Source organism: Colletes gigas, unplaced genomic scaffold (genome assembly GCF_013123115.1).
Source record: "Colletes gigas isolate AHSC1104 unplaced genomic scaffold, ASM1312311v1 Colletes_gigas_Sc00003, whole genome shotgun sequence".
Lineage (NCBI taxonomy): Eukaryota > Metazoa > Arthropoda > Insecta > Hymenoptera > Colletidae > Colletes > Colletes gigas.
In genome coordinates this window covers 2,002,441-2,014,876 of record NW_025106632.1, presented here as the reverse complement: position 1 = coordinate 2,014,876, position 12,436 = coordinate 2,002,441, and the positions used below count along the sequence as shown (strand labels likewise).

Sequence of the window (12,436 nt, the reverse complement as noted above, 5' to 3'; positions counted from 1 at the left end):
GTGTATTTAAAGCTTCAATTCAATATTTTTACTCCGCGTCGTCCCACCTGAGCGTAATTTTTCCCACGAGACGAGACTAAATCGGATCTTCCTCCATAAAAACCATAATTTTCCAATCAATTTCACCCACTGACTCCATCGAATATTTTACGACTGTTAAATCCAACGAATTAATTAATTATTTTCGTGTTTAATGTCGCTGTTCGAAGGGTGGAAGGTGCACACGTAGGACGGATTGGAAAATTGTTCGTTTCCGATCGGCGCCCGGCGCTAATAATTTGCGATGTTTGCAATCATCGTCGTTTCTTTGTCCACCTTAACCCCGTTTACACTCGTGCGCTTTTCGAGACCGTCGTAACAAAGGGAGCCGGGCTCGCTGGAAGCGTGAAAAAGCTACGAGCACACACGCGCAGCCCTGGAATTTCACGTCGCGTTAAAAACGATATCGATGTGTGGACGTATAAAACGCGTTCTTGACGCTCGCGGACACATAATGAGCGCACTCCGAGCCGTATATCTTTGACGTTAATTACACAGCGAAACGCCCAGCGAGCAGTTTTTAATGCCTTGTCGTACTTTTTTTTTTTCTCTTTTTTATTTTACCCACGGCGAGGCGTTCGACGAAACTCACCCCCTGACAATTTTTTAGTCGAGCCAGAACTGCCGCCATTTTTCAGATTGCTTCTTGGACTACGAGTCACGAAATTATTCCAACTGATACTATTAACAATAGATTTACATTAGATAACATTAGATTTAGGGCATTGATCGTATTGAACGTATATTTATTGATACCTTTCATTTCATGTTGACGATTACCTTATAATACGATTTTTCTTTTAATTAGAATATGTATTCATGCCATTGCATCGATCAAATTCAACACAAGTTGTTAAAAAATAATATTTACGCGTTCTGCAATTTTAAATATGGAATCAGACATCGAAAAATCGAACGAAGAAGAATGATGGCTGACAGAAATGAATTAAACGAGAAAAGTTTGCCTGTTCGTCAAAGATGGCTGATTTTGAAACAATAAATAATTGAATTTTCATATAATCAATATCGACTATAAAGAGACAAATTAATGGGAGACTCTGGAGGCCAAAATAAGACGAAAATCAAGAATAAAAATTTGTTGATAGAGGCTTCGTTAAAAAGTTATTAACAATTCAATTAAAAAATTTCAAATCGTTCTGGAAAAATTATTTTCGGTTGCGGGAGTTAATTGCAATCATTTTTGGTGAATACACATACCTCCGAATTCCTATCCACTTTCGAGAAAAAAATTCGAGAAGGTGTGAAATTTTAGACAAAATTAAAAAATTGCAAATCATTCTAAAAAAATTATATTCGGTTGCGGGGGTTAATTATAGTCATTTTTAGTCATTACACATACCCTCGAAATTCTACGCACTTTCGAGAAAAAAAATCGAGAAGGTGTGAAATTTTAGACAAAATTAAAAAATTGCAAATCATTCTAAAAAAATTATATTCGGTTGCGGGGGTCAATTATAGTCATTTTTAGTCATTACACATACCCTCGAAATTCTACGCACTTTCGAGAAAAAAATTCGAGAAGGTGTGAAATTTTAGACAAAATTAAAAAATTGCAAATCATTCTAAAAAAATTATATTCGGTTGCGGGGGTTAATTATAGTCATTTTTAGTCATTACACATACCCTCGAAATTCTACGCACTTTCGAGAAAAAAATTCGAGAAGGTGTGAAATTTTAGATAAAATTAAAAAATTTCAAATCGTTTTGGAAAAATTATTTTCAGCTAGGAGGATCAATTACAATCATTTTTGGTGAATACACATACCTCCGAAATCCTATCCACTTTCGAGAAAAAAAATCGAGAAGGTGTGAAATTTTTCGACAAACTTAAAAAATTTCAAATCATTCTAAAAAAATTATTTTCAGCTAGGGGGGTCAATTACAATCATTTTTGGTGAATACATATACCTCCGAATTCCTACCCACTTTCTAGGAAAAAATTCGAGATGATGTGAAATTTTTCGATGGAAAAAAATAATTTCAAATCGTTTTGGAAAAATTATTTTCGGTTACGGGGGTCAATTGCAATCATTATTGGTGAATGGACATACACCCGAAATCCTGCGCATTTTCGAGGAAAAAAATTCAGTATTGTCGGAACTTTAAACATTAATAACTTTTTAACGAAGCCTCGATTAAGAAATTTGTATTCTTGATTTTCGTCTTATTTTGGCCTCTATCCCTCATTAACATTTGTTCCAGGGGTGGTCGAACACCCTTACAAAATTTATTCGACGCATGGAATTCTTACATTTTGTGTGTGACCGAGTTTGTAAAATTAAATATTTTGAATTATTCTTTACCATTGATTTTCGAAACAGTAGAATCGAACGGAGTACTGAAACTATCAAATTTCGAAATACACTTTTGTACACTTCTGTACGCTTTTGAAAATCAGGAATAATTATTGAAAACCAACTTAAATTTAATTATTGAAAACTTGGAATCCATTGCACAGATGTTGTTGTTTGGGTCTGATCGAAGAGCAAATAATTATCGTGATCGTTTGATAGATTATAGGCGACACAGTTACACGTCACGCTATCCAAACATAATTAGTTAATATTAGAAGCTCGGAGTGTTAATCCCCCTCGGCTCAGCGGCTAAATCGCTTAATGGCTAAGTGTACAGGGTGTACCTAATTCGATCGGAGGAAATCGTTGCTCGAAATCAACAATAACTTTTACGATGCAATATGAACCATTTTTTTCTGAAAATTGGAATATTTAAGGTGACTGAATCGTTTACGAACAAAAGGAATAATTACCAAAAATCTCTCGCGAACTTTGATCTCGTTTCAAAGCTCGATGGCGGGTGGAAAATAGCGTTTTCACTGCGCTCTGAGCTCGAGCGAGGAGAAACGCTTTTGAAACCGTAAACGGCGGATCTCGAAAATCGATTTTCCCCTCCGCGACTAGTTGGAGCGATCGAGTAAACAAAGGGTTTATATTCTTGAATAAATACTTGAAGGAGAGTGCACATCTCGAACGCGACTCTGAGCTTCCTGAACGGTGAGTTCGAGGTCGAGCCAGCGCACGGCGAGGACCGAGAAGAGGCGTTGCAGAAGGCTGGTATCGTCACTTACTTCATTGTCAGGGCGCTGAAGCCCTTCAAACCCGCGGTCACCAAGAGTCTGGCTTCTCTAACCGACACAGAGTCCTCGAGGAGGACGATGGAGAACGCGGGGGACGGACGAACCAACAAGGAGGACTCCGAGGAGTTCAGGCAGAGGCTGAGGAAGGAGCTCGATAGCAAAGGTAAGCAAATTCTAAATAAAACGTTCCGAGAAGGGCAGAAACCAAAAGTTCAATTCTCGTGACTTTGTAAAAATATATTATTTTCACTCTTGATCGTGAAATTTTCTTTTCATACTGACCGTCTTGTATGGTGTATAAATAAATAATTATCTTAACGCTTTTATTTTTATACGTTCTTGCTTCGGTATCGATTAATGACGACCTCGAAGATTATGCATTTCGTGAGAAAATTCTTGTCCCTGATATCTATAAAATCGAGAAAAGTATGCACTTTCATCAAATTTCACGAAACAGGTGTGGAATTTTTTGGCGAAACTGAAAAGTTTCAAACGGGTCTGGAAAAATTATTTTCGGTTGCGGGGGTCAATTGCAATCATTTTTTATCAATAGACATACCCTCGAAATCCTATCCATTTTCGAGAAAAAAATTCGAGGAGGTGCTGAAATTTTCGGAGAAATTAAAAAATATCAAATCATTCTAAAAAAAATATTATTACCTAGAGGAGTTAATTACAATCATTTTTGGTCAATAGATATACCCCCGAAATCCTACTAACTTTCTAGAAAAAAAATCGAGAAGGTGCTAAAATTTTCGACGAAATTAAAATATTTTAAATCATTCTAAAAAAAATATTATTACCTAGAGGAGTTAATTACAATCATTTTTGGTGAGTAGACATACCCCCGAATTCCCACGCATTTTCGAGAAAAAAATTCGAGATGGTGCCAAAATTTTCAGCGAAATTAAAATATTTCAAATCATTCTAAAAAAATTACTGTTACCTAGAAGGGTTAATTATAATCATTTTTGGTGAGTAGACATACTCCCGAATTTCCACGCATTTACGAGAAAAAAAATCGAGTAGGTGCTAAAATTTTCGGCGAAATTGAAAAATTTCAAATCATTCTAAAAAAATTATTGTTATCTAGAGGGGTTAATTACAATCATTTTTGGTCAATAGATACACCCTCTAATTCCCACGCATTTACGAGAAAAAAATTCGAGTAGGTGCTAAAATTTTCTGTAAAATTCAAAAATTTCAAATCATTTTAAAAAAAATATTGTTACCTAGAAGGGTTAATTACAATCATTTCTGGTCAATAGATATACCCTCGAAATCCCACGCGTTTTCGAGAAAAAAATTCCGTACCGAAACTATAATGTCTGACCAGTGATTCTCCTGATTAAAAAATCATAACTGCTGAACGGATTGGGGGATTTTAATGTTTGAAAATGCAAACGACGCGTATTTTTGCGAAGAATGTTTAGAAATTGTAATTAATGAGTTCAGAAATGAGTTATGCGAATTGCAGGTGGTGTGGCGGACCTGAAGGGGCACACCCATTGGTTGACGCTGAGATTCAAGGACGCGAAAGTGGAATCAGCGTTCCTCCACGCGGAGGATGCCTTTTCCCCCTTGTCACTTATCGGCGGACCTTTGGTGATGATCTGCGCCGTCCCGGTTTGGAGGTTTCAGCCCTGGGGACCTTTCACGTGGGGCGGCTTGGGTGTGGTTATCTTGTTTGCGGTCGTTTTGGCAGGTGCCACCTGTTTGGGCAGCGCTGTCAAGGCTATGTGGCTGAGGAGAGCCCTGGCACTGATGATGACATTCTCCCTAAGCAATTTCCTGCTTTTAGACATGGTACGATCATAAACGACGTATCGTTTACATACTTCGAATTTCGAAATGTATGCATCAGGGTCAGGCTGTATACCGAGCCTCCCCAAATTTAGGTTAATCACAGCATATAACCGTGCACCTTGCACCGTGTAACACCCACAATAGTTACTCGAAACTCGTACATATTCGAACACTATAATGGAAGATTCTTGTTTCCTATGAATTTTTAAATGTTATTTACTACACTGTGTATTCATGAACTAGATTTTTTAAATTATAAAACCGATAGAGAAATATTAATAATATAAACTCAGTTTATAAGGAACGAGCTTTTTTTACATTTATAGCGAGTAACTGTAATTTTTATATTCTTTTCTTTCCTCCCGAGTACCTTCTTAATTTTATTGTTTCATAGTTCCTGCGGAATGGTGACGTCACCCGTATAATACAGTAATTTCGTGTCGCATTTAATTCCTTTTATCGTTAAAATACGGTGCAGTCTCGTGGCATCGGGGCAAAAATAATTGAGGAATTATAATGATATTGCGGACCGTCTGAGAGACGACTGCTGATGAATGTAATAGGTGTACAAGTTTAATAAGATCCCTAAGGGAGTGACCTGAGCGCAGAGTGGTTGAAACGAGACCAGGAAATGAGAATATCGCTAACAAGGGACCGTCACTCCAACTAATACGCGCCGATTTTAATGAAACTCGCCCGCGCCAGAAACATTGCGTATCTTTTCCCGAAGGCTGAAATTTCTGTTTGGAGAATTATTGGCCGCTCGCAATTATTGGGCTCGTAACGAAACGAGGATGTAACTTGACACTGTAATTCAATTTCGCTTCGTTTTATCATTAGTCAAATGTTAATTAATTTTTTTTTTTCCCAACTTCCTTCGAACTCTAGTGTTCCAAATTAACATAAAGCGAAATGACAAAACTAATGCTATACCAAAATACCAGTACCTTCATAATACCGTGTACCAAAATAAATACCGGTATTATTTCGGTATTTCGTTCGAGTGTCTTCTGGTTCATTGTTATGTATGCAGATAGATGAGTTGGATAACGATAAGAAAATAATACCGGTATTTGGTATGTATTTGAGGAAAATTTTGACAAAATTACTGGTAAATAGAGGTGAGGTACTGGTATTTATGAATTTCAATAGAATAAATACCAAAATTTACCGGTATTTATGAAGTTTTATAGACTAAATATCGACTTTTACAGGTATAATACCGGTATTTATGAATTTCAATAGAATAAGTACCAAAATTCACCGGTATTTATGAATTTTAGTTCACCAGATACCGACTTTTACCGATAAAATACCGGTATTCGTAAAGTTTTATAGACTAAATACCGACTTTTACCGGTATTTATGAACTTCAGTAGAATAAATACCAAAATTCACCGGTATTTATGAATTTTAGTTGACTAGATACCGACTTTTACCAATATAATACCGGTATTCATGAAGTTTTATAGACTAAATACCGACTTTTACCGGTATTTATGAACTTCAATAGAATAAATAGCAAAATTCACCAGTATTTATGAATTTCAGTTGACTAAATACCGACTTTTACCGGTATTTATGAACTTCAATAGAATAAATAGCAAAATTCACCAGTATTTATGAATTTCAGTTGACTAAATACCGACTTTTACCATTATAATACCGGTATTCATGAAGTTTTATAGACTAAATACCGACTTTTACCGGTATAATACCGGTATTTATGAATTTCAATAGAATAAATACCAAAATTTACCGGTATTTATTAATTTTAGTTGACTAAATAACAACTTTTACCTGTATAATACCGGTATTCATGAAGTTTTATAGACTAAATACGGACTTTTACCGGTATAATACCGGTATTCATGAAATTTTATTGACTAAATACCAATTTTTACCGATATTTATGAATTTTAGTTGTCTAAATACCGACTTTTATTGGTAGAATTCCGGTATTCATGAGGTTTTATAGACTAAATACGGACTTTTACCGGTATAATACCAGTATTTATGACTAAATACTGACATTTATCGGTGTTTTGCGTGACGTTTGCGTTGGGAACCCCTTCGAGTAAACTGTGGAACATTTCACAGAGCAACTGTGTCGTCATCGAGGAAGCGATCCCGCCCTTTAACGCCTCCACAACTCTGTCGCCGAGATGCCCGTATCCATCCTATTACACGTACATCGGTGTTCTCGCGCTGGTGGCGATCTCAATGCCGACCTACATATGTTACCTCGGCAAGGCGTACCTGATGTATGGCATCGCCGGCGCCCAGTGTTTCATCAACATCTGGCTACTCGGTGGGCGGTTGGATTGGGAGAACTATGCCTCGTCGCACATCGACCCAGCACCCTTCCCATCCAAATACAGTCTCTCGACCACCCTGCTCTACGTGTCCACCTCTTTGGTCGTCGTCGCCAGATACGTGAGTGACGGACGTTCTATTCACCATTACCCACTATTGTCTCAATCGTAATTTACCATACCACTATAACTAGCGACAATTAGAAGAGACTTGCGATGCAACGGGGAACTAAGTGTTCGATCATTCTTTTTATAGAAGACCAGGGATAAATAGAATATGTGAAACAATTTCAGAGTTTGCCCAGCTGCCAAAGCGCAAAGTTCGATCGGCGTTGAACCAATAATATTTAAAAAGTCAAAATGCCTGACATTATGAATGCTCAGTGGAACAGTAAAGGTTAAAGAGGGTGAGGGTCCCGATCTACGACGATTCGATCGATCTTTCCAGGCGGAAAAGGCGAGGAGGATGCTGTACCTTCGCGGACGCGAGGTGATCGCCCAAAGGGAAAGAGCGGCGGACATGAAGCGTAGAAACGGCGCCCTGATATACAACATCCTGCCGCCGCACGTGGCCGCCTACTTCCTATCCAGAGCCAGACACCACGACGACCTCTACAGCCAGAGCTACGCGGAAGTGGGCGTACTGTTCGCCAGCATGCCCAACTTCGCGGACTTTTACAGCGAGGAGAGCATCAACAATCAGGGCCTCGAGTGTCTAAGGTTTCTCAACGAGGTCATCTCGGATTTCGACGCGGTTGGTACTTTCACAGAGACTTTTCCACGATACGGCAACAAGTAATCGCAATTATAATTGCAAATAATAATATTAGATTGTCGCAAACGAGACTTCACTCTTCTCAGGATTCAAATTTCCCGCCTTTGTTGGCTGACTTGTACATTGCAAATGGTGTCTGTTCATTCACGGTGCAATTATAATTGTAGATTGTTGAAGAGTAAATGTTCTCCTTTTCAAGATTCAAATTTCCCGCCTTTCGGGGTTGACTTGTACATTGCAAATGGCGTCCGTTCAATCGCGGTGCAATTATAATTGTAGATGATAATATTAGATTGTTGAAGAGTAAATGTTCCCCTTTTCGAGATTCAAATTTCCCCCGCCTTTGGGGGTTGACTTGTGCATTGCAAATGGCGTCTGTCCAATCACGGTGCAATTATAATTGTAGATGATAATATTACACTATTGAAAAGTAACTGTTCCCCTTTTCAAGATTCAAATTTCCCGCCTTTGGGGGTTGTCTTGTTATTGCAAATGGCGTCTGTCCAATCGCGGTGCAATTATAATTGCAAATAATAATATTAGATTGTTGCAAACGAGACTTCACTCTTTTCACAATTCAAATTTCCCGCCTTTGGGGGGCTGACTTGTATATTGCAAATGGCGTCTATCCAATCGCGGTGCAATTATAATTGTAGGTGATAATATTAGATTGTTGAAGAATAAATGTTCCCCTTTTCGAGATTCAAATTTCCCGCCTTTGACTTGTACATTGCAAATGGCGTCTGTCCAATCGCGGTACAATTATAATTGTAAATGACAATATTAGATTGTTGAAAAGTACATGTCCCCTTTGCAAGATTCAAGTTTCCCGCTTTTATGAACAAACTTCTGCAAATGGCGTCCGTTTGAAAAATTTACTCGGCTCTAAATGGGGATTTGACCTTCCAACCCTACATCGAATATCGTAAAGTCTTTAGATATTAAATTTGAGACGTTTTCTTCCCGCTAGATACTCGATCAAAATAAGTTCAAAGACATTATCAAGATAAAGACGATAGGCTCAACGTATATGGCAGCGTCGGGGATAATGGAGTCCGACGATCCCGACGATCTCCCGCGATGGTGCCACCTTTCCAACCTGGTGGAGTTCGCGTTGGAACTGAAGAAGGCTTTGTCCAGCATCAACGAGCAGAGTTTCAACCATTTTGTCCTCAAGATGGGCATCAATCACGGTCCCGTAACGGCTGGAGTGATCGGAGCAAGGAAGCCCCATTACGATATTTGGGGCAACACCGTGAACGTGGCCTCCAGGATGGAGAGCACCGGAAAAGTTGGTTGTATCCAGGTACAATCGTCCTGACGTTCCAAGTTCGTGGACCTTTTCTCGTAAATTTAAGTTCTTCGCCACCAGAGGGCTACGCTCTTGTCTCTCTCACAAGCGCTCAATTAACCTTCCATTAGTACATATACGTTCCTCGACTTTCCATCTGTCATCATCAGGACCTCACATTACTCTTGAAAACAGTTTAAAAATCTCTAAAATCAGAACTTTCGAAAGCTTTAACGAAATTCCAAAAATTTGATGTTGACGTTTCGATGGCAGGTCACGGACGAGACCCGGAGGATCCTGGAGCCCTTCGGTTTCGGTTTCGAGCAGCGCGGCCTCGTGTTCGTGAAGGGAAAGGGTCAGCTGCTGACTCACTACTTGGTGTCGAAAGATGGCGTCTCCTTGAACCTGGACAGCGACCTGCCTGTCGAACCTACTCATCCCATCATCTACCAGTAGGCTACTACTCGAAGGCTCTAAATACTTAAACGTAAACTCTTCCTCGTTCTCTCTGCACCTCGAGGAAACCCTCGAGGATTCGAGGAATCGTCGGGAAGAAACGACGAACGAGGCCTCGGAGGCTCGAATCGACGCCAGTCTCGGGAGGAATTCTCGAACGAGTTCGAACAATCGTAGGCAGCTCTAAGTGTGTTTAGCGGTTCTCTCGGAGGACGAGAAAAGGAATTAGAGAATGAAAGATGCACGGAGAATACGAGAAACGAAGGATCGAAGTGTCGTCGCGCGTGACGATCGACGGGAACAGAGCTGGGCGGTTTTGATCGGTTCTATCGACCGGAAGGATCATTTAGTTTTCGGATCGTTTGTCGTTCCCAATAGATTTTCTATATCGACTTTCGTTCGTTTTGTAATTTTTTCACGAGCTTACGATTCGTTTTCCGGTAGTGTAATTGACGACTGACGAGAAATTTGCCTAACTCGAGGAGCTCTTGAAACTGTGTTCAAACGAAGAGTCGGTGAAAAGGGGACCCAGCTCTGGTCGAATGGTCCACGTAGCTGTCGGCCACCGTTGAAAAAACGCTAACCGCCAACACCCGTTACGTTACGTTTGCTCGTGCCAATTCGCCGAGAATGTTCATCGAAGAACAGGGTACAAATCGAAGAATACCGTAGATTTACCGTTTCCAATTCGAGAACGAAAATCCCCCGGAAACAAACGTTCAAACGTCAACCTGTTTTAGCTAGGGGTCAGGCCTTTAAAGGCGTCCTATCTCGAGTAGAACTACGAAACGGCGGTACGAAGCAAGAGGATTCGTCGAGCAGCTTCGAGGAATCGATAAAACCCGAGTGAAAATCGAATCGCATCGACGAGTTTATCGTTAGAGACGTTTTATATCGAGTAGAAAGTTCGCGTCTGTTCCAACATGGCGGAACGAGTCGTCGAGATCTTCGAACTCGATCATTCTCGTCGCTCTAGAACCGATAGGTAACTTAAGAAAGTGTCTAGATCGTAATCGTTGTGGTAGATCGCTGATCGTGACTCTATTTTTCTAGATCCCGCGACGAGCACGTTCGATATTAATTAACAGGAGACGGTCAATTAGTGGTAGGACTTTTCCTGCGCGTGGCTCGCGGAGAATCGCCATTTTCCTCGACGTACAGGGTGTTCGTTGATACGTATGGAAAATACTGTGTCAAAATGATCATGTGGATATACTTGAATTCTACAGTATTTTTTAAATATCGAGGAACACACTTTACTATGAGCTTTCTCGATCATCGGTACCGTCAACTGTGTACTTTTCTACGATCTCGATCGAATGGTCGCGATACGGCGACAAGGAATCTTCCGCGAATAGGCGAGTGTACCTAATACTTGGGAAAAGGCTAAACTCGCAACGAGGCCTTGGTGGCCGAGCGCGTAGCGTTCTTGTCTGCAACGAAGGAGGAAACAGAATGGGGGGGGGCGGGTTCGAGCCCCGGCTGGCTCGAAATTAAACCAAATTCCAATTTTTCCTCAGAAATTGTACGATTCAATTGTTACAACGATCGAATTACATCGTAACATTATTAAAATAGAAATTAAAAACCATATTTCACGAGTTTAATTGTCGGAATAATTGAATCGTCGGACGAGATTGTGCACACTAAGTAGTTGAATTATGGTGTAATTACTGGTAACAAACCGGAGTCACTGGAGCGATTATATTGTAATACGAATTACGTACAAGTCAAAAGTGTTTATAGATACTGTCGGAAAAGTACTATCGAACATGAAAGTAAAGGAATTGTGTATCCCCCGTAAACTTTACAATTAGTAGAAATTGGACGAATCTCGTCACCGTGGAACTACGAAAAATATAATGTTGGGAAACATCGAAACTCGAATAAGCGGTGTGAAGCAAAATTTGCTTCGTCGATGGACAAAAATACAAAGGGACGAGGACTCCTAAAATCTCATAATCTAGGTGTGTGTTTTAGAAGACGCTGTTATAGATACAAGCACCGTTTCGAAATTAATTTTAGCGACATAATCGTAACAGTTCTCTACGCTTTCCTTTCTGATAAAAATTGTATCACGAATTTGGAAAAGTGCTTGCATATTTAACAGCGACGATGAATCTTACCGATCAGAATTTTGCTATCTATTACATTTTTCGTGTACTGGTCGCGTTCGAACTACGAATCACGAAATATTTAGTAAATTTTCTCGGGGCCGTTGGCGAAACAATCTCTATAGTTTTTAATTTAACTATACTTTTCTGCGAACAGATTCGCCGATTTATATTAGAGAAACGTTTAAAGGGGAGGAGGTTTCTTAGGAGCTTAGATACGATTTACTTCTCAAATATACAAGGCATTTCATAAAGTTCCCGGCATTACTCGCTTATCGAACGATTTCTGGGATCGAGGCGAAGCAATTCGCGAGAAGCTACGTTTTCGCGAGAAACTTTTCATTTCCTGATTATTCGCGATCGATGTAAATAATTCGAGAACGAAAGTTTCCATCGAAAAATGTTGCTCCTCGAATTGGTCTTGTTTGTCGATCGAGATTCGTTTGGTCGTATTGTCACGGGCTTGGTGAAACATCTCGTATCGAGTCATCCGTAGGATGCTCGTTCGCGACGCGAGCGGTGACT

The 12,436-nt window shown here is 39.7% G+C and overlaps 1 protein-coding gene across 1 annotated transcript in view; it reads left to right on the top strand.

Annotated features, from left to right (window-relative positions):
* The window catches only part of LOC122404482 (adenylate cyclase type 3-like), a 34,831-nt gene extending 24,829 nt beyond the window's left edge, over positions 1-10,002 (top strand). Inside the window, exons 4-9 of the mRNA XM_043408454.1 lie at positions 3,031-3,317; positions 4,632-4,960; positions 7,061-7,396; positions 7,724-8,029; positions 9,021-9,356; positions 9,615-10,002. Coding sequence (XP_043264389.1) covers positions 3,031-3,317; positions 4,632-4,960; positions 7,061-7,396; positions 7,724-8,029; positions 9,021-9,356; positions 9,615-9,797 — 1,777 coding nt within the window. The 3' untranslated portion in view covers positions 9,798-10,002. The remainder of the gene's footprint in view (positions 1-3,030; positions 3,318-4,631; positions 4,961-7,060; positions 7,397-7,723; positions 8,030-9,020; positions 9,357-9,614) is intronic.
* The last annotated feature ends 2,434 nt before the right edge of the window (positions 10,003-12,436 follow it).